Source organism: Pseudorasbora parva, chromosome 7, assembly GCF_024679245.1.
Source record: "Pseudorasbora parva isolate DD20220531a chromosome 7, ASM2467924v1, whole genome shotgun sequence".
NCBI lineage: Eukaryota > Metazoa > Chordata > Actinopteri > Cypriniformes > Gobionidae > Pseudorasbora > Pseudorasbora parva.
The window spans coordinates 41,439,159-41,463,003 of record NC_090178.1 but is presented as its reverse complement, the minus strand read 5'-3'; the positions used below and the strand labels follow the sequence as shown (position 1 = coordinate 41,463,003).

General features: G+C 37.6%; 1 protein-coding gene across 1 annotated transcript in view; it reads left to right on the top strand.

Annotated features, from left to right (window-relative positions):
• The first annotated feature begins 304 nt into the window (after window positions 1-304).
• LOC137083360 (lysophosphatidylcholine acyltransferase 1) overlaps window positions 305-23,845 on the top strand; it is a 79,466-nt gene continuing 55,925 nt past the window's right edge. The window contains exon 1 of the mRNA XM_067449252.1: window positions 305-691. Coding sequence (XP_067305353.1) covers window positions 578-691 — 114 coding nt within the window. The 5' untranslated portion in view covers window positions 305-577. The remainder of the gene's footprint in view (window positions 692-23,845) is intronic.

Here is a 23,845-nt window from a genome sequence, read left to right as displayed (position 1 = left end):
AAACATATATATATATATATATATATATATATATATATATATATATATATATATATATATATATATATATATATATATATATAATGTAACTTACTTAATATAAACCATTTACTATTTGCAGATGTAGAATTTTTTCAGTGTATAAATTTGGTGTTTTTTTTTATAAAAGAGATGCCTTTAAAATTTTAGGATGGGGTCCCTCATATTTGGAAACTGTTAGCCATCAACCATCAACCTTTGCCGTCCATTGAAGCGGATGGAGGATCTGCGCATGCGTAGTCACATCACAGTGGGGCAAGCATCTTATGGCGTGAGCGGAGGAGGAGCGGGCCCGCGCATGCGCACCACCGGCAGGATTCTGTCCCTCCATGACATCCAGCGGGACTGACTGCTGCTGTTGCGCACACGGAAAGAGGAGCGATCGTCAAATACATGATCCGCCTAATCCCTCAACCCTCCTCGAGCTCCAGGACTGCTAGATAATAACGTGCTCAAGTGGAATCCGCAGGCCTAAAGGACACAGACACGGATATCACGGGCGGTTTGGTGACTGTAATTGATTGGGATTCGGTCGAGGATGAGGCTGATCAAGAGTACACACGCGGATGGAGAGCAGAAGCGCGAGCTGCCTCCTCCATTCAGAAACCCGTTCGTGCATGACTTAAGATTCACATCCGCCCAGAAGCTCCAGGTATGTGTTGAGTTTGTGTGTGGTGATGTGAATGGGGATGTAGTAGGCCACATGATGTTCCTCTCTGGCCTGCTCAGATGAGAGTTTCCTTCCTGTGCTACATGTTGCACTCCGTCTCGAGGAGCCTATCAACATTCAGGAATCATGCATGTTCAGCTGCTGCAGCAGAAACGCTCTTTAGCACATGTGAAGCTCCAACGGGCTTTTGTCTTATTCGCTGATCTGCGCCATCAGCTGGAGTTTAAAACGTGCAAGTGTGCCACATTCATAGAGTTAACTTGGGAAAATAACGTTATATGTCTGTTTATTGTGATGTTTGTTTATGTATTGTTGTGTCTAACATATTGTCTTATATATGTATGTGTGTATGTGGCTATTATTTTTACCTATCATTTTGTATGTCTGTCTGGTGTGTGTGTGGTTGGGTGATTTCTGTATAGAGATAGCAGCTGCTTGACAGATAATCAGCTTTGCAGGGTGAAGATGAGCCCATGTGTGTCCATGGACGTCTCTATCAATAAACTTCCAAGTTACAGTTTTTTTTTTCCAAGACCAAATGTTGAATTTTTCTAATTGATTGCATACTTTTTAAAATATCATATTCAGTATTACAATTTGAGTGAAATTTGTTGCATTAATGAGAGGCTGCATGCCTCGGTATTTTGGTCAGCAGCACTAAAGTCATGAAATAAAGCTGATGATCATGTTCTCTACCGTGATCTGAGATGATCCAAAGAGCTTCAATGAGAGTCACACGATCGGTGACTCATTTGTTTATTGATTAGTGGGCTATCAATTATGCCGCTTTAAAAGGATGTTTCTTCTTTTTTTTCCCATGTTAAAATCAGAAACACACACACACACACATACACACACATGTCTGGGTCACTCTTTTTGTGGGAACTCTACGGTGGCCCAGTAGTGCAGCCGTACTAAATGAAACCACAACACAACGAATTTGCCACAACACAACGAAAACAAGGCACAACACAACGAAATCACCACAACACAACGAAAACAAGGTACAACACAACGAAATCACCACAACACAACGGAAACAAGGCACAACACACCAAAATCACCACAACACAACGGAAACAAGGCACAACACACTGAAATCACCACAACACAACGGAAACAAGGCACAACACACCGAAATCACCACAACACAACGGAAACAAGGCACAACACACCGAAATCACCACAACACAACGGAAACAAGGCACAACACACCGAAATCACCACAACACAACGGAAACAAGGCACAACACAACAAAATCACCACAACACAACGGAAACAAGGCACAACACAATGAAATCACAACACAACGGAAACGAGCCACAACACAACGAAATCACCACAACACGACGGAATCGCCACAACACAACGGAAATGCTCCCGACCACGAGGGGGCTCTTTAGTGTAATAAAGTTAGTTTTCCTCTATAGATTAGAGGAATTGCTCTATAGATTGCTCTATAGATTGGCCAGTCTTACAAAGATATAAACACTACGATCAGTTTTAAGTGTGTAAATATTGTATTTTGACATGAAATATCAACTCAAAATCACCTACATGCATTATAGCTGCATATTTATACTCAAAAACGTTTTTACTCGCGATCACGGTGCTTGATGCCTAAGGGAACGTCTGCCAGTTCCAGCAAGTGGTTGAAATGTATAATTTTATTAAATTTAAATGTTCAAATTCCAATGTTATGCATTGAGTCAGTTTTTTAGAATACAAAAAAAGCTGTGGGATTTTAACATGTCTGTTTTTAAATGTTAAAAGTAATTTTAATTCATACAAATTACATGTTTCAACTGCATGGTGGAATTGGCAGACGTTCCCTTGGACATTAAGCGCCATGGCAGCGTGTAAAAGCGTTTTCCAGTATAAATATGCAGCTATAATGCCTGTAGGTGATTTTAAATTGATATTTCATGTCGATATACAATGGTTACACACTTAAAACTGATCGTAGTGTTTAAATCTTTGTAAGACTGACCAATGTATAGAGCAATTGCAAAGGAAACTAACTTTATTGCACTCCAAGAGCCCCTTGTGGTCAGGAGCATTTCCGTTGTGTTGTGGCTCGTTTCCGTTGTGCTGTGGTGATTTTTGTTGTGTTGTGGCTCGTTTCCGTTGTGTTGTGGCTCGTTTCCGTTGTGTTGTGGCTAGGCATGTGCCGATATCAATTTTTCATGTTGCGATTAATTGATGAAGTTTTATCACGATATACGATATTATCACAATATTGAAATAAGTTGCAAAAAAAAGTGTTGCCATTAGGGCTGTGACGGTGGCAGTTTTTTACCACCGCGGTGGTTATTGATCAACCACCGGCGGTGGCACGGTGTTTGTGGGGTTCGGGGTGGGGGATGAAACAAAACTGAAACAATGAACTAAAACACTGCCCTATAGCCTACTTATCACACAAACATGAAACATATTTTTAAAGAAAGCTTGAATGTCTGCTTTTAAATAAAACAATTCACATTTTTAAAATATATATTGTGAGATTTAAAAAATGAGGCTCAAACATCTGTTAACAAACGTGCGTGTTTACAGCACGAGTGAAACACAGCCTGCTAACACTGAAATAAATAAAATAAATATCAGAGATAAAGTGAAATAAACGGGTAAATAAGAAAGTTAAATATTAAACTATAAATCGTTGCAACTTTCAAACAGAATTCGTAACATGCAGGGGAATAAAAACTGCGGAGCGGCGCGTTCTCCACCACCAAATACGTTGCCACGTCTCTTGTCAGCATTTTCCACTTGTCACTCTCTCGTTTGTATTTGGCCTGTCTGGCAATCTCCAATCTGGCCTCTCCAATACCAACCTCACCACCAGCTGGGCGTTTGCGTTCACGGGACATAACATGTACAAACGCCGATGGATGACATGATTGGAGATGGCTCTTGAGATTTGATGTGTTCGCCCATTTAACACATATTTAGTTTTTACAAATCCGGCAAATGGCTTCATCTTTATTTAAAGGTTCACCTTTTTCGTTAGGCACAGATCCAAAATGATCCCAGATCGGCGATGTAGTATTTGGTTTCCCAACCAGGTCCATTGCTCAACACAAAATTAATTTGCGGAATGCAGAAAAAAATGGATTTGGCCGCGCTCAAACTGGAAACGCCATATATGGCGTGTGAGGTAGAATTAGTGAATTAGCTATTTTATACGCTAGTCTAAAAAACGCAAACAGCTAAAAGGTACAGGTTATAAATAGCAACTGCTATTGCAAATGCTATATTCTATACAAAACTTTTTTTGCATGTCATATAGTGTGTCACGTCACATGCACACTACCGCCGGTGGCACCTCACCACCGCGGTGGCGATCCACCACCGCGGTGGCACGGTGGTCATGGCGACCGTCACAGCCCTAGTTGCCATAGCATAACAGCTTTAAGAACTATTTTTGTAAGAACAAAAATAAGTGAATGTTTAAATACAATAATGCACCAAAAATATATACAGCTCTGGTAAAAAAAATTAAGAGACCCCTCTTGAGAAATCAATGTTAAGTGGTCTCTTGATTTTTTTCAGAGCTGTAAAAGTGCAATTTTCAAACTGATTAAAGTGCAAAAGAATTAGGCTATAAAGAACAACAGGTAGGCTTACAAATTACAATAAGGTCTCATTAAATTATGCATTAACTAAGATGGAGCAATAGCTACATTTGGTACAGAAAGTATAATGTTTTTGGTAATGTTAAGAAATACTGATCATTGTTAGTTTTATCTTAGGTCCATTAAAAAAGTTATTTTGATTTTAATGTTATTAAAAAGTAACTAAGAAATTAACATAGAATGATTAATTCTTTATAAGTATTTTTCATTGTGTTTGGTAATAATGAATTAACATGTTAACTAATGAAGTCGTATCTCAAAGTTATACTGAACAATAACAAATAATCAGAACAGTTCTAATTATTAGGGTATGTTGTAGTCCAGATTAAAACATAAAAATGTTTAAATTTGAAAATAAATAGCCTATTAAGTCTTTAAGTATTAAGTATTTGGTGCTGTGACGAACAACATTGAGATTACAAAAACGAATGGCTGTTTTAAAAACTACACGCGTTTTTTTGTTTGTTTGCTGGTTTCCGGGGTAACCGGCTGCATTCTGCAGTTCATCAGCGCCCTCTGCTGTCACTGAGCGGCACTTCATCAGCGCGTCTGGTTCACCGGTTCAGTCATGTGCAAACGCAGGTTGGGCTTGTTTATATCTGAGCGCGTGTCCCTTTCGCAGAATACAGCAGTGTTGAGCATTTATACGGTTGATGGGCAAAGTATTCTTGAGTTCATTATAAAAAAATTATAAATTGTTAATAAATTATTATTTACGATATTTTAAAGTGCCCACAATAACAATATCGTGCATATTCATTATCGTGATAAATCGCATTATCGAAAATTGGCACATGTCTAGTTGTGGCTCGTTTCCGTTGTGTTGTGGCTCGTTTCCGTTGTGTTGTGGCTCGTTTCCGTTGTGTTGTGGCTCGTTTTCGTTGTGTTGTGGCTCGTTTCCGTTGTGTTGTGGCAATTTCGTTGTGTTGTGGTTTCATTTAGTATGGCTGCACTACTGGGCCACCGTAGAACTTTCCATAGATGTAATGGCTTTTATACCATACAAACTGTACATTCTATCCCCCAACACTGCCTCTGCTCCTAAACCTACCCAACACAGAAAACATTCTGCATTTTAACTTTCTCAAAAAACTAATTCTGTTTGATTTATAAGCCTTTTGAAAAGTGGGGACTGCTGGCTGGTCCCCACAAAATAGGTGATGTCAGGTTTTACTATCCTTATGGGGACATTTGGTCCCCACAATGTAATATAAACAAGGACACACACACACACACATCAAAACTGACAAAACAATATGTTCTTTCCACTGACCAGAATGAAGATAGATTTCAGAAATGGCACTAGTTTATGTTCATCATTTAATAAAGAAATGCATGAAGTATAACCCTAAAAACATCCGATGATTCTCATGGTAATGTGTGATTTCAGTCGCCCTGTATGCATCCGCACTTTTAAAGGTATGTGACAAGCAGTCTTTTCAGGGACTGCCAAGCAATTAACATGAACTGAATTGACCTCTCCAGGATCCTTTAGCATCTCAATGTTAAAGGCTTTGGTTCTCGGGTCTATGCCGCTGAAATCCTTTAATTCTTCAGTCATCTAATTAAAATAGAGATCTCGAAGCCTCAGGTAATGGGCCATTGAAGACAAGTTTCTTATTTGCCAGACACCAACGTCGAATAATCTTCATTGTGATGGATCAGCTTGAATGTTTTCCCGCTTGCTTTGTTTTTATGTCAGTAGAGTTTTGTAACGCCTCATATTTTGTGACATAACTGATATCACAAGATCTCCTGTGGCCCGAGCACTTCAAGTCTTATCATGTGCCGGCTCTTGGCTTTTCTTTCTTGTGCAGTGACGAATATCCCATGAATTATTCCACTGAAATGCACATGAAATCTCTGCTTTCTCCTCACATGGTCCATTTCGCGAGGGCCACTTCAAAAAATTTACTTTCATCCCTTTTCTTCACTTCTAACCCCTATTTTCTGTGAGAATGTTTCTAGAGTACAGAATGCATTTTTAATTATCCATCAGTGTCATCTTAAGTAATCAGCAGTTTTTGTGTTGGACAGTCTCCTGCTGTGACCCTGTCATTCATTCATAGATTGGCCCTGGCTTTTATACTATTGTGTCATATCCGTTTATAACAGAATTATACGCTGATAAAAACAAGAAGAATTTACTTGATAAAATCTTTGTAACAATTTGCACTCAATTTTTCTTAGTAAATTTTACTGCTGTGAAGGACAAGTACACATTACTTGCCAGTATCACTTAAAATGTACTTATCTGTAAATGTAACATTTGCGAAGACATTAAGTAAATGTTAGTTAATTAAATTTAACTTAGCAGGTTGTATTTATCAAAAGTAATCAAGTAAATGTAATTTTAAAAGGTGACATGCTTCATGCCACAATGATTCTGGGAGCCATGGATGAGTTTTGCATGATGCACCCAGAATGCATTGAGGCATGAAGCATGTCACCATTGTTGAGATCCATAGGCTGATTATTGATGTCTGTGTGTGAGTAAAGCTCACAGGAGTTCAAAGTGCTTACTGTACTATCTGTTATAAAACCTATTCAACTTTTATGGTTAAAACCATGCTGGGTCTTTTCTAGAATAAAACCAGGTTAATAATATATTGCTATTATTTAAAGGATAGCCTATGCTTTTTAAAATTAAACATTGTTTAAAGATCAAGTGAAAAATAAACCATCTAGGCATAATTATATTATTATTATTAGTAGAGGGGTATTATTATTACATAGACATATAGCTAAATCTACTGTACAACAGTAGCCTAATATATTCTGTCGATTTCTTCAGTTTACACCGAAGTTTTATTTTGACGGGTTGCTGTGAAGACCTTTGAGTGTCTGTGTTCAGGATAGGACCATTTTCTCAAATGAAACTGTAAATTCTCATGAAGTGATGTGATGGTTCACGCGTTCATGACTTTGTGTCCTCATATAGTGACACAAGGCAGTTGCAGAGACTATAAAGACAGCGAGCATTGTGTGTGTGTGTGTTAGGGCTGAACGATATGGACAATTTCATTTCTTGATTTTCATGCCAGATATCTCGATATCGATACAATACGATAGGGGTGGGCGATATCTCGATATTTAAAATATATCGAGATATTTTTTCAGCTCGATATGGATTTGGGCATATCGTATATATCAGGGATGGAAATTAACTTTTTTGTCCACCGGCCACAGTGGCTGGTGGATTTCAAAATCTACCAGCCACTCAATGTTTTAACCAGCCACTTTCTTGTTTATAACCGACAATGTGTAACTGCACGTGAAAATTAATACTACAAGCTCTACAATACTTAAGCTGTTTATTTAATCTCAAATCAATGAAATACTGAATTTTTTTTCTTTCACTCTAATACACACACAAACCATGAACTGATATACATTTCATTAAATGAGTAGGGCTCTGTGTGCTCTTTTTTTTTTTTTTTTTTTTTAACCTGGATGTGGCATTTGGATGATTTGTGATCTTTTATGGCTTCCAGTTTTAGGTTTTTAGTACCAACAATGAAACTATTAGTTTTGGCATCTCCTGAAGCGTGTTGACGACACACCGAGCAGAACATTGTCAGTAGGGATGCACAGAAATAAAAATTCTTGGCTGAAACCGAAGCACTAAAAGAAATTTAGCCAATTATCCATTGCATTTATGGCTAATGCTATGACTGTGATTTATTATTTGAAACTTTAATATTAATTAATGCAATTGCAATGCCTTGATTTTTAGTAAAGTTACAATTACAAATTATGCAAATATTTATTTAGCACATTGCAACAACCCACAGTATAAAATTAAATTCAAACTAAAATGTTTAACTTGACCTCACACGTGTACATTAAATAATAATGTACAGGTCTACTGGCCTGCAGAAATGTACAGAAATTGAATAAAGTAATCAAATGTAAAATAACTGCATATTTAACTGTTTAAATGAAAGATTAATCCTTAATAAACTTACAAAAGCTATTCAATCAAGAGCAGTGCGTGATGTCCTTTTGTTTGACATTAAACAGAGTAAAGGCGACTTCCCCTTTAAGACCTAATAGAGGGATATGCGTCATCTTTCACGACTGTATAAAGTTCACTTAAGGCATATTCAGACTATGTCTGCTAGAATACTCATCAAGATGAACATGTTGGCATACTTTTTGTGTGAGTTTGTCTGTTTAAGCACAAGACTCGAAAGATAACTCAATATTTGCGCGCTGTGAGACGGGTGCGCGCTTCCGGATGACAGTGACGGATCTTCTCTCAGTGCGCGCGAGTTATTATGGTTATTATTCGCGTCTTCTGGCACTACATCCGGGTAATGACGGCGAAAACGACTGGTCATATTCGGACATACGGCCGCACTCGCATGCACTGAACACAGTTTATAAAGAGGGGAAACAGTATGCTATTTTTATTTACCCGCCACGGTGGCCGGTAGGTGAAGCGAGTTTACCCGCCACAACTCAAAATCACCCGCATTTGGCTGGTGGCGGGTGCTAATTTCCATCCCTGGTATATATCGATATATTGTTTATATTTAATTCTGATTCCGCCACTTCCACTTTGCTTGTTTGCCTTCTCTGTGTTGTGCTCGCGGAGCCTCGCGCACCTCCCGCCTCTTGCTTTGTTCCCCCTCCCCTCGCGTGTCGTCTCATTGAACACGGCTGCTTCCACAACCAGGTGAGGATTAGTTATCATGTTGACAAGCGCGCACGTTGTTCAGGACTCAGTTTAGAGACCATGTTTTTCTTCTAACACAACTGCTTGCTAAAATTCATAAAGAAATATTAATGTTCATCATAGTTCAAATCGCACGTTTCACCCACAGTCAGGTGATTGACACTACTGGTGCGAGACGCGGTCGCAATCATGCCAGTTTATGATTTGTGTCTAACTGATCGCATAGTTCTCGGTTAAAATGTCAAAATGATCGCATATCATTTGAAAACATTTAAAAAGTATTGCAATATCATTACTATTATTATTTTGTCAGCTTTATCACGGGATTATGATGAATAGGTCTATTCACGTTTTAACCAAGAGGGAAAAACGCTTCATCCCGGGTGTCCTGAGACACGCGGTGCTCTTCTGTAAGTTGTAATGTATCATATTATCATATAGCCTACCTTCTGACATTCATATTTCGTTCTGTAACTGGAAAAGAAGTGAAACTCAGCTCATGTGTAGCCTACATGATCTGCATGATGAGTTTGAATTTTGTCAAACTCATGACAAACATCACTGTTTGAATTTTGATACAAATTTAACAGGAAATGGTGTTATACAAAATCAGTTTATTTATATCTCAGTCATGCCCCCATCTTTCTGCAAAATGCTTACTGTTTACTTTAACTGTAAAAAAGGGGGTCTTTGATTCATCTTTTGAAAGCATGAAATAAATGAAAAGAAGGCAATATTATTTATTTTCTTTTACAGTTAAATTATTATTATTTATGTAATCAGGGAGTTTTTTTTTTAAATGTCGCAAAAGCACTTGACTACCTCTTTGCACTTCAATTTAAAAAAAAGAAGTTTTTGTGGTATTTGGCATATTTGTTTTTGCTGTAGTTTTTAGGGGGTTATTTTTCCTGTAAAGATATCGAGATATATATCGTATATCGAGATATAGCAAAATATATCGAGATATATTTTTTGCTCCATATCGCCCAGCCCTACAATATGATATGACTACGTGTTCGGTGAAAACCAAGCATTTCTCTGAAAAATAAAAAGATTTAAGCCTACATTTCAAAAATTTGTGTCAGAAAATGTTTTTTTTTTAAGCCTTTCGCATGTACGATCACACAGGTGTAATCAGTCTAGGCTGGTCCCTTGAGTGTATGATCAAGTGCATCACGATCAACTGCTAAATGCAAATGTTGAATTTAGCCAGAGACAGGCGCGCTCAGAGCTGTCATATTTCACAACTTTTCAGTGTTTTCAACCACATACTGTTTATTTTAGGTTTTAAACATATTTGCATATGTACTAAAAAAACAATACATTTAGAGTTTGTAAAATACACACTGATGTCGATGTAAGAGGTAATAATAATCCTTTTTAATCCTGCCTACGTTACTTTTCTTACCTCATTGGCAGATATTTCGCAAAATAAGACAAATTCACTTAAATTACTTTTTTTTTCACCTCCAGGAAACAAGACTAAATACCTTATGTGATTTTTCTTAATCACATATAGTGATGTTTTCACTGGAAACAAAATTGACAAAAATGTAGTAAGAAAAGCTGCTTTTTTCAGTGCAGACATTCATCCATTGTACATAGGCCTATTTTCATTATGCAAACCACGGGTCTAAATAAAGTTCCGGGTAAATATTTCCCCCTCCAAACGGCCCTGCTCGCGAGGTAGTACTTTTTCCAAGTTCAGGAACTTTCAAGGGCGGGACTTGGGCGCTGAACATGCTGATTGGTTGAGCTCACGCAGCATTTTATTATCAACCGGCATTTTTAAAAGTCTTTTGTGAGGTTCGTTCTGCGTTCAGTAAATATCAGTCTTGCTCTCTGATGGCACGTGTTCATCTCAGCCATCTCACGTTCATTTTAAATCTAGCTTTACAAGCTTTCTGAATATGCTGCTCTTTTCTGTCGTTGTTAATTACCTCTTTAGTAAACCTATACATAACCAGCAAAAGCAGCACAGCTTGAATCTCTTCCATGTTGACAAGAGAGGAAAGCTCATTTTTCTGAGGGGTAAACTTTTTATTTCGTAAGTTATGAAGATAATGTTGGAATAATGACTCAGCGTATATTGCCCCAGGCAGTTTTTACTTTAACTGCGCCTGACAGAAGATTTTTTTTTTTTCTGAGATGATTATTAAACTTTTCAACAAATAAATAGCTTATATAATACTGTATTAGTCCTGGTGGCCGTTAAGAGTTGCTCTGGCTACAGTTAACACATTCCAGCTGCTGGAGAAAGCAGCGTTGACATTTTTGATGCGGCAGACAAACTGCATGTGACAAAATGATTGCGATTGAAAGTCATCACATGTAAACACCAGATCGGTTTAGATACATCTCATGTAAACAGTCCACTAAATCTTTCAATCGGTAACAAAAAAATGTCAATTTTTTTTGTTCATGTTTGCGGTCGCACAAAAATGATTACTGTCCGTCACTGACTTGGAGGAGCAGTCGCGCGCAGTCCTACATCACCAGACTAATTGGCCTAATCTTCACGGAACTTTAGATCGCGGTAGAAATGCAGACAGTTGCAGGTCTGGGGGCGAGAAAAGTTCCTGTAAAAAACTTCCTGGTACAAATTGTTCCTGGTAATTTTGGTGGAAACGGGGCTAAAGTGACATACATGGTGTGTCCTTTTATACAGGATCCTGTAGAGGAGGAGTCTGCATACATTTGTTGGGAGTTACACTTATGTCAGGAGAGGATTTTCGTTTTTGCTGCCATATCCACATGCATATTTATATTGAGTGGTACCATTTTTAAATGGTACTTTTCTATTTAACATGGGGATGCAGAGCACATTAGTAAGTCCGCTGTATGTAGAGCAGTAAGGGAAATGTGCCTGTCTCATGCTCTTTCTTAGAATTGTTTTTTTTCCTGGGGACAAACATGTGTGTGATAGCCATCACAGAGGAGTTTTATGGGATTGCAGGTAACTGATGGAGAAATTGGTTTCGATTAGGCTAATCTTATATATAATGTTAATTTAATAACAACTGCAACCTCTGAAAGTAACCTAATAATAAGAATTTCCTTTAGGATTTCCAATATAGTTGAATCAGGGATGTGATTTTTCCGGATTAATCCGGAATTCCGGATTTTCCGACCTGAAAATGTGACCTACGTAAATCATGCAGATCTGTAAAAAAAAAAAAATGGCGGGGGCAGGGGGGATTGGGGGGGTTGACCGTCATCTCACAGCCGTCACCATGGTAACCCGGGACGAAACCACGATCGCGGGATGGGCAACAAGCAGTGTTGCCAACTTGGCGACTTTGTCGCTATTTTTAGCGGCTTTTCAGACCCCTCTAGCGATTTTTTGGACAAACTTCAGCTACTTTAGTTTATAAATGTCGGCAGTACTGTCCTGCGAGCGCGAGGTCTTTTTTCCCCTCTGCCGTCCTATGCTGCCGTCACACACACCTCTCTCTGCGTCTGCCCTGTTCAGTGAATGGCTGAGGGGAGCTGCACGCGCCTACAGACAGCAGCTGACAGACGTGAATGAGCGAGCTACACATGAGCACACAAGGTTGCCATCGATTTCTCACTTAATGTTATCTGCTTCTTTTGTTTTATATTTAAATAAATGAGTTATGATGAGTTCCATCTCTTGTGCTTATCACTTATATTACTCTCTCACAGAGCTTTAGTTCATCCAGTTTCTCAATTCAGATTTTACACATAATTTTTTTTGTAATTCACTATATCATATATTGTATGACAAAAAGGTATAGGAAATGAAAACATTTATTGGACAATCGGCTGTAGGCTATTATATTATTGTAAAATATAGTAGGCTAAATGAAAAACGTTACGCAGGCTGAACGCAAGGACGGCGTGATGACGTCACTAATATGCTAATTAACGCATAACGTCATCTAGCGACATTTAGCGATTTTTTTGGCCGGCTTTAGCTACTTCTTGGAAAATAGTTGGCAACACTGGCAACAAGGACTGTATCGTGACAAGAACATCGCCGGATCGGATGATCTGGGTATACTATTGCTTGTGTCTATATATAACCTATAAGTTACTAATTTGACTTTGTTGTCGATTGATTAGATGATCGATTTTGATTGATTTTCCACTATGGCAGGATGTTTAAGCTGCATTTAACATTAACTTGACAGCTAACATTACTTGTATTTGCTAGCACTAGCTATATATGCAAACAGCGCGCTTTTCGGCGCCCCCCGCTTTTTTCACGTCAGTTTGGGTGACAAAGTCATCTGAAGCCATTCCATAGCTTAACCCTTAAATGCATGACTGTTTCACCAAACATTCTTACATTAAATATAGAACCTTACCCAGATCTATATTTAACATGGATAACGTTAGACCTCTACCTGTCGCGATAATATATAAAACTCCTGATGTTAGAGTGATGTAACAGCTACAGAAGAATAAAATAAAACCTATTTCGTTACCTTATGGAGCTTGGAAGGGTTCAGTTTGAGCAGATGTTTAATACCATCATCATATTTCCTCGTCAGAGATCGTTTACCAGTATATTCAGCATCTGCCTCATATTCGCGATCTCCAGCATATTCTCCAAACTCATTTTCAATGTCTTCAAAATCAATATTTTGCTCACTGACAGCTTCTTGACCACATCCATCATCAAGAGACAGTGACACTAATATTTGATTGTGTTTAATACTTGCTCTCTGCAGTAAATCACTAAGCCATTTCAAGTTTTGCAGATTATAATTATTATTGTTTCGTTTTCTGTCAGAGGTAACTATGAGTGAAACGTCACTTCATCATTGTGTATCAGACATTGCCACCTTGTGGAATAAAGGGGAATTGCACCCCCATTTCGTCATTATAGATTAATTTATCATGCCAGGTGCAAATTCCAAAAGAAACGTGTAGAGGCTCTAAATAAGCTTTCTACAAAGGCTAAAGAGTCATACAAAAATTGAGGCCTTCTTTTGACATGAAAATGTGCATGTTGCACATTTAGCTATTAAAATTGGGTAAAAATGCATCCACCAAATAATTAGTTTTTTTTTTTCATACTGTACAAAAAAGTTATTACAATAAAATGTATTTTTTTGTTCAAATAAGTTGTTATGGGTCCTGCTTTACTGTCCGTATTGATCCGCCACCAGTTTGATCGGCGCGGCGGGGTGGGGGTGGTCTATATTATCAAATATGGTATATTTTCCTGCTTTTTTGTCCTTAGGCAATCACATGCCTGTTGAATGCATTGATCCTGATGCACATATGTCCATCATCACACCTTCCAAAAATGATACCGATTACTGTGTTATTGGGATGCCAGATGGAAGGGTAGTCCAAGATGCCGCACCACAGATGTTAAATAAACTCCAATTATTCACAATTTATTTGGTCATCTTTATTTCCTACAAATACAAAAGAAAGAGTTATTCTTTTTCCTGGCAGATTTTAAAATTCTTCCAATATTTGGTATTGTGGCCATGATCTCTTTTTCATCTGTCAGTGGTGCTGGTGCAGGTCCTACCCCCATTTTGCAAGCCTCTGCCGCCTTGTTGTTGGCCGAGTAGAAGTCAAATGTTAATTTGATTACCCTTATAGAGCATTTCATTATGTGAAAAGAGCATTAGACTATTTGGGAAAAGCTGCTGCACATTGAAATCAGGGTTGCAAAGGGGCGGAAAGTTTCCTGAAACTTTCCATGGGAACTTAATCTGAGGAAGTTTGGATATATTCCAATTTGGAAACTTTATGGGAATATACGTGATTTAGGGAAAAATGTTTAGTTTATTAAAAAATGTTTTTTTTGCATTATTTGCCATATTGATATTTTTCAAGTGATTTCTTCTAATTTAGTTAATATGTAAAGTAAATATACATATAATGCAGCAATTGTTACAGTAGTGTATATTGTAACAAATGATTTCTATTTTAAATAAATGCTGTTCTTTTTTAAAGGGTTACTTCAGCGATTAGCATATGGCTTTCTAGAAACCCAGGAGCATATTGAAATTATCGTGCTCCCCCCTCTCATATCTCCCTGAGATGAGAGATTTATGCATTTTATTTCTGCTAAAATTACTCCGGTGACGCAAATATCGTCATCTGTAAAATATTTGGCCAGATGCAAAAGACTACAGCCAGCAGAGGGAGCTATTTCCGCACATTTTCAACTCTCATATGGGCGATGGGGTCGCACTCACAGCTCAGCTCGGCTCAGGCATTCATGGAAACGGTGCGGCCGGCGGAGCAAAGTGAGTATTTTAACTTCTCAAGTTAATTCCTGTGAAAGTTAAATCACAATATATTGAACAGACACTTTCAGTTTTTAATTGTAATGTCTGTTCTTTAACTGAACTGATTATATGAAAATGAACACGGTGGTGGGAAAGTAAAAGTGATTCAGTAGCGGTGGCTTTGGGAGTGGGATCACAGGGCAGCGAAGCATTCTGGGTATTGTAGTCTTTCATCCCCATGAGACAAACATTCATTTTCTGTCTTTTCTTAGTCTAGAAAGCACCAAATTCAAAAATAATTTCACATTTCTACTACATTAATGACCCAGTTTAAATACAGATTCATCTTCCCAGCGCTGAAGTACCCCTTTAACTTTATTCATCAAAGAGTCCTGAAAAAAGTATCACAGGTTATACAAAATATTAAGCAGCACAATAAATATAATAAATCACCATATTAAAATGATTTGTTAAGGATCATGATTCATAGAGGAATGATGCTAAAAATTCATGTTGATTTTTTTTTCTTTTTTTTTTTTTCTGTTATTTTAACAAATGTGCAGGAGGAATGCACAGTACATGCATGGGGTATGGCCTCAATAACCCTACAGTTAGTAGTGTGTTGTATGCATGTAATTGAGGAATGTTTAAGGTCGAAATTAAATTGAAATTGCATCCAATTTGGTTGTTTTAACCAAGATTATGCTGCCTGCAAGACTTATTTCCAACTACACTGAAGTTTCCTGGCATAGGCTACCTGTAATTTTGCAGGTTATCCATGTCCATATATTCCTGTTAATTCCCATGGAAAGTTTCCAGCCTCAAATTCCAAGAATTTTGCCACCCTATCTGAAATAGACACTGAATGATATTTAAAAAAAAAATCAAATCAAATGTTTGTACAGTAGGCTACATGAGCCTACACCAATTCATCTCAACACTTTACCTGATTGAATTATATTTTGATTCTTCATTTTTAGCTGCTGACATTGTTATTGTTTTTGCCTGTAGGATACCAGTTTTCACCTCTGATATTATAACTGTGTTTAAGAATTAAACTTGCATACACTGCAAAAAAAAAAAAAAAAAAAAATTGTAAAAAAATAAAATATTCTTAGTACTAATTTCCCCTAGCTTTTTTTTGTTGACTCAACTTTTGTAAATGACCGTTATACGAACTGAAAATAAGTTGTCTGTGACATTTTTTTGTTGTTGTTTTTTTTCAACTTGACATTGTTTTCTAGAGATATGCAACTATTCTGCAGCTATTTGAGCTAAATCAATGAATGCTGTCCATTGGAAACAGAAGTTCTTAAAAATTAACAGGCTTTGTTGTTGATTTTTGGTTGGGTTTGCCATACGATAGCTGTCCCAATTCAAGGATTGCATCCTTTGAAGGCTGTGTCCTTCGAAGTGCGCGGCCGACGCGGCCTTCAAAGGAAGCAGCGAGACTTGTTTACAGTGGAAGGTATAGCGGATTGCGTCACCGCGGCACGACAAAGGCTGTCCCAGTTCAAAAGTCCTTCGAAGGCTCCTTCAAAATACGGCCTGCAAATGGGTCCTTCTTTTCCCGTGAAACGAAGGATACTCGGATGGATGCTTCGCAGCCTTGCCTACCACAGGATTCATTGCATGCCGCAACGTCAGATTTTTTAAAAGAAAGCCAGATTACACTTCTAAATGTAAGCATTGGGATTTTACTCCAGTAGCCTAATCTAATGTATCTAATGAGAACAAAAATAAAAAATGCAATTAATGTTCAAATGTTGACTAATATGTAACCATCATGCGATTTTTATATAGTTTATACTCTTTATTATGTACATAAATGGACCGAAGTGAACATCTTTAGTTGTTTTGTTGTTAGGCAGTTCAGTTTGTTACTGCTACTCTTCAACGGCAGCTGTCACAGTTGCTAAACATTACAAATGCTGCAACGAAATACATTTACTCTGTATTTTGAGTTTAAATGTGATTCGATTTTTATTCAACTTCATCTCAGAGGCAAATATTGTAGTTTAATGAAAATCTGACTTTTTATACTTGTATATTAGATTTTGATATTGTTTTAAAAATATGAACATTATAGAATCTAAACATAAAATAAACTAAAATATGTCTCAAGAAGGCACCATTGGTCCTGAAGGGTCGCTGTCCTGCAGAGTTCAGCTCATAGAACAGTTAAGCATGTTAAAATATTTTATGGTTTAATTTTGAGGCTTTAAATTCATTTAATTTATTCATCACTCTTTCTGAAAATATCTTAGCGACATAGCAGCCATCGACTAAGTCAGCACTGCAAACCTGTTAAACAGGTGGAAATAGCTGATCCCAGATGATGTCCCACTGACAGAGGCTTTACCCTGGTAAAGGCCTCTCTATTGTGCAGCCCATCCAGGGTCTCCCTGCCCAGCTCAATAAAACTCTACATAAAATACTTTTATTGCATTCTGTTTTATGTACAGTTCATTTAAAATTTGATTCAGTTTTTCCCATCTTAAATGTAACTTATCTTGTAAATACTTGTAAAAAAATAAAAAGTTTAGAACAATGTTTCATTTACAAATTGATTGACATGACAAAAATAAATGCAGCCTACAGAATAATTGATTTCATTTACAAAACTTGCATTACAAATATGTAAACAATTTCTTGATTTCATTTTAAAAGTTTAATTTGCATTACAAAAATAAACAATGCATAGTAATAACTTTCATTTACAAATTAAAACTTGCATTACAAAATAATGTGTAGAACGATAATGTTTTATTGACAAATTTTAATTTACAAAACCAAGATTGTAGTTTTCCTGTTTTTATTTTTATTTTTATTCTCTCCCGTTTTCTCTGTCTCTCGGTGAAACTTAATGTCCTCCCTCAGTATCTCGATCAAATCATCCTCTTGGTCTCGCTTCCTCTTGGCTGGTGCGAGCTCCTCCTCATCCTGGTCATCCACTGCTGAACTAAGCACTGGTGTGTCCTCAGGGGTGGAGGCAATGAGGACAGGGGGGTTGTTAGAATGCCTGTCCCAACACCTCATCAATGAGGACAAACCATGGCCAAGTTTCCCACTCCCTCAGGACACTTGCAATCCTAAAACATAGAAAATAAACATTCCTGTTAAAAACAACAAACACAACAGCAATACATTTCAGCTAAGATGTGTCTATTAACTTGCATAAATGTATTTTTTTTAGTTGTCCCAATTTTTTTTTTTTTTGTATACCTGGAATTTGGGTGGAAAGGGTGGAATTTTAAATATGATGCAGCTATACATGTATACAAAATACTCCAGAAATCATATTTCTAGATACTCAAATTTAGTTAAAACATTTGTAGATACAGCTTTTATGACAGACTTAAAACTTCAACTGGATAAGAGGGGCTATAATACACGATAACCTAGTTGAAATAAATGGGTCGTTACCTCCAATCCACACTGGCCGAGTTTTTCGGCTGGGTAAATAAATACTAATTTGCGGTCCTTATTTTAATAAAGCTGTCTGCTAACTGCTCCATAAAACAAAACAAAATATTACGTCAGATCACCTTAAGGAATGAAGCCGCAGTGGTAAAGCAGGGGTCAAGTTCACATTAAGAACTAAAGACCCCAGGCTTTTAACACGTTTCGCTGGTTATTTCTGTAAATTAAAACGCAATACTTACATTTATATTTGTATTCCTCTGCCATGGGATGGGCTAGGCTGCGAAGAATCCGTTCTATCCATCGCGTTCTGGGGAGATAGGGTTGCCAGGTCTCTGCAACAAAAGTAACCAAACCTTGTGTGACCAAACATTGTCAATAAAAAAAATCTACATCTGACCCTGTTAATTCTTAATAAGAACTTCTGTTTCCAATAGACACAAAATGTTGAATTGGCTCGACTGCACAAGATTTGTTACAGAATATTTGCATCTCTCCAGAAAACAAATAATGTCAAGTTGACTCAACTAAACTTTTTTTTATTTGTTTGTGTGTGTGTGTGTGTGTGTGTGTCATGGACTACTTTTTCAGTTTGTATAACTGTTATTTACAAAGGTTGAGTCAACAAGAAAAAGCTTAAATTACTACTAAGATTTTTTTTTTTTTGTATGAAATGTTTACAGTGTGGATTTTTGCTGAACCAAAAAAAAAACTAAATCAGTCTTCTCTCACACACTTCCATTTTTTGTTTTTAATACAGCGTGTAACACAACAAACTCAGTAATTTCAACTTTTTTTCATGTTGTTTGACCTCCAATGATTATGGCTTTTTATAGTCGTTGTGCACACGCTTAACGCTTAAGTGTTAGTTGAACTTGTTACATTTTATATAGCACTTTTCTGGGTACTCAAAGCGCTTAGATAGGGTGAATCTCCTCAACCACCACCAATGTGCAGCATCCACCTGGATGATGCGACCCTAGCCGTATTACACCAGCTTATAGGTGGAGAGGAACTAACTCTATTAAACTGTTCTGAAACCAAAGAATTTCCCATCTCAGGATTAATCAACTCAGAGTTCAAGTTATAACTCAGAGTTGGTTGAACCTCCTTACTGTAACAGACCTCAGATGTCAAGTATACAGTTACTGCTTTATGTAATGATTGTGTGACAGCCCAATCGTTTCTCAAAAGGTTTTTAAGTGAGCTTCATGGTGAGCCATTAGTAGCACAAACAGAGCCGTTTTATCCATGCTGGGTGTAATTATGTGCTTTGTGCTGCTTACTCAGCTTTGTGGAATGTGTGCGTTAAATTTATTATGTGAATATAAATCGCTCTTGGCTCCTTAAGGAATCGTTGATATAATAAATGAATGGTCATGTTTACACGTTACAAGGGCATTAGAGTTTTCCTGCCGATGCAATTGAGTTCTGTTTCCTAGTCTTTACATCTGTCATCAATCCTCTACACATTTAAAGAAAGAGATAAAATAAATACCTGGTTCTGCAACAGCACAGTCTTCAGTCTGTGGACGCATCCTCACGCTAGTCTTTCTCTGGATGAGGAAGAGCCTTGTATCTTTCGCTGTGAAAACACTGACGCTTGTTATCTCCATGGCAATCGCCCTCAATGCCGAGGGGGGTGGTCAGTGTGGTTTGGCCTGTTATCTTTTTACATGCTGGCAGAGGTGACTGGACTGGAGACTCACTGTGGTGATTATTAGTCATCAGATAGTCAAAATGCCGCCACACTTCCCTTTTGAATGTGTCAATGCAAACCACGCGCTTGCCGTTGCCATGCTTCGGTTTGATGGCACGTACACACGGGTGCACTGACTGCGCTCGTGCCCTACTTCCATATGATTAAATTGAAAACATTAGTTTATTTCACTCTTCTTTGCGCTAATGTGCACCTACAGTTCGTAACGCTAGCTACTCATAGCTATTGTGTCTTTAAAGTGAGGTCACAGTTTATGGTTTCAGTGTCCCTGTGGTTTAAAACGTGAATCGTGATTCGTTTAACAATTCAAACTATTTGAATCGTCAAACATTTGTATCGATTTTTAACCCACTCCAACTGATTCGTTACATCCCTATTAATCAAACATTTGTTTAGTATGTTTTCAAAGCTTATGGTTTACAGGGACACAGGAAGTGCCCACATAAACCATGTTTACATTGTAATACCCATGTCATTACACATATGTGTCCTCATAAACCACATATACCAGAACACACACACACATGCTCTTACTCAAACATACACACCTATCATGCATAATATTATGACCACTGTCATGTGAAGTGAATTACAAATAATTTCTTCATCATGGCATCTGTGAGTGTGTGGGATATATATGGCATTAAGTGAACGTTTGTCCTCAAAGTTGATGTTACACTCTTGGAAGAATAGGTTATATCGGCACTACGTATTTGGAACCCCTAAAATGTTCTATATAGAACCTTTTTTAAGGCCTTTTATGCTAAAAAGGTTCTATACTGCAAAAAATGCATTTCTTATTTAGTATTTTTGTCTAGTTTCTAGTCTAAATATCTACACATTCTTACATAAAGAAACAATTACTAAACAATTCAAATTTATTGTCTTGTTTTGGGAAAAAAATACCCCAAATTAAGAATTTTTTTTGCTTATAATAAGCTAAATAATCTGCCAGTGGGGTAAGTAATATAATGTTGTTTTAAGATTATTTTACCTACCCCACTGAGAGATTATTTTGCTTATTTTAAAGCTACACTGTGTGATATTTTCCCCCATCTAGTGGTGAAACGATATATGACCATCCAGTGAATAATAGTTTCTGCTCCTCTCAATTTCGATTTCGTTTAAACTCCTACGGTGGCTAGTGATGGCCAAATGAAGCGTTTCAAAGCATTATTGCTTTCTGAGACAATTGTGTCGAAAATGGTTCGTTACTCGAAGCTTCATTCAGATAGAAATTGCAGCACCATCTCCTGGTGAAGTAAATGTAATGCAACAAAGCTGACAATCATAAAATGCAAGTAGGCTTATGTTCACGCCCCGTTTATTACGGGTTTACCGAGGCGATCGAAGCTGAAACAGTGTTAGTGCTGTGAAGCTCATTTATGTAGGTACATTTTACAGATACTGAGGAATTTCATGTGTTCACCTTGAGAATAAAACATTAATGATGTGTGCGTGTACAATTATTTCTTTAGACAAGGACAGAAGATCAGACCAGCTTTAAAAAGCTGGAAACCATCACAGAAATTCTATTAGTTTCTATTAAAATACCAATAGGAACCGTTGGCTTTTACAATTTAAACCACTACAGATTTTTTTTTTCTTTGTGTGTGGGACATATTCCATTAGGATGTGATGATCTTGGAAAGGCCACTCCAATATTTACTTTTGTCTTGTTGATTTGCCTGTTGCGTTGCCGTCTTAATTCTCTTTTCCGCTTTCCTGGCGACTCTGATACATATCCCGCAATGTTACTAGGTCCCCGACCCGGGTCGAATTCGGTAATCAATTCCGGGACGTGGTTGCTTTCACACAGAAGGCGACCCGGCAATGTTCCGGGAATATTGCGGGTCCGACGTGCAGTGTGAAAGGGGCTTAAGAGTGATCCTCCTTCATCATATAGCAGCCTCAAGCAATCCTCCTCTTCACATTCGACACAGTGCCATCGAGTTTTAAAAACGCGAAAAGCGAAGCTTGAATTTACGGGTATGTCCCTCTTTGGCAAATGTACTTTCAAGATGGAGGAGCAACATGGCGACCGCCATCCGAACACTCAACACGTATGTATTTTCAATGGTATATTATAAAATTACGAGAATGCATTATTATTTGAAAGAAGTAAATATACATTAATGAGCACATATATTTTTGAAAGAACTAAGTGATTTTAGCTAAGAATAAACTAAAAAAGTTACACAGTGTAGCTTTAAGCAAAAAATCTCTTTATTGTGGGTATTTTTTCCCAAAACAAGACAAAAATACTAAGTAAGAAAAGCATGTTTTGCGTTGGGGTTCCAAATACGTAGCACCGATGGAACCTTTTCTTCTAAGAGTCAAGAAAAATTGACAAATTGTGATGGCTAGATGACAGGGTCAGAGCATCTCCAAAACTGCAGCTCGTGTGGGGTGTTCCCGGTCTGCAGTGGTCAGTATCTATTAATAGTGCTCCAAGGAAGGAACAGTGGTGAACTGGCAGCCAAGGCTCATTGATGCACGTGGGAAGCAAAGGTTGGCCTGTGTGGTCTGATCAAACGGACGAGCTACTGTAGCTCAAATTGCTCAAGAAGTTAATGCTGGTTCTGAATAAAAAGTTGTCAGAATAGTGCATCACAGTTTGTTGTATGGGACTGCATAGCTGCTGACCCGTCCACCAGCAAAAAAGAAGGTGGCGTGCTGAATCACATTTTCTTTTACATCACGTGGATGTCGCTTAACTGAGGAACACATGGCACCAGGATGCACTATGAGAAGGCAAGCCGAATGAGGCAGTGTAATGCTTTGGGCAATGTTCTGCCGGGAAACCTTGGGATTCAATGGTTTGAGGAGTACAACAATTAGTTTAAGGTGTTGACTTGGCCTCCATATTCAGCATATCTCAGTCCAATCGAGCATCTGTGGAATTTGCTGAACAAACAAGTCCGATCCATGGAGGCCCCGTCTCGCAACTTGCATGACTTGTATCTGCTGTTAACATCTTGTGTGCGTTAGTGTATACAGTATACATGCACACAGAAAAAGTCTGTGTTTACATAATATGTGTGTGTGTATATTATAGTTAATAATGTATACAGGTCCTTCTAAAAAATTAGCATCTGTGATAAAAGTTCATTATTTTCCATAATGTAATGCTAAAAATTAAACTTTCATATATTTTAGAGTCATTGCACACCAACTGAAATATTTCAGGTCTTTTATTGTTTTAATACTGATGATTTTGGCATACAGCTCATGAAAACCCAAAATTCCCATCTCAAAAAATTAGCATATTTCATTTGACCAATAAAGAAAAAGTGTTTTTAATACAAAAAAAGTTAACCTTCAAATAATTATGTTCAGTTATGCACTCAATACTTGGTCGGGAATCGTTTTGCAGAAATGACTGCTTCAATGCGGCGTGGCATGGAGGCAATCAGCCTGTGGCACTGCTGAGGTGTTATGGAGGCCCAGGATGCTTC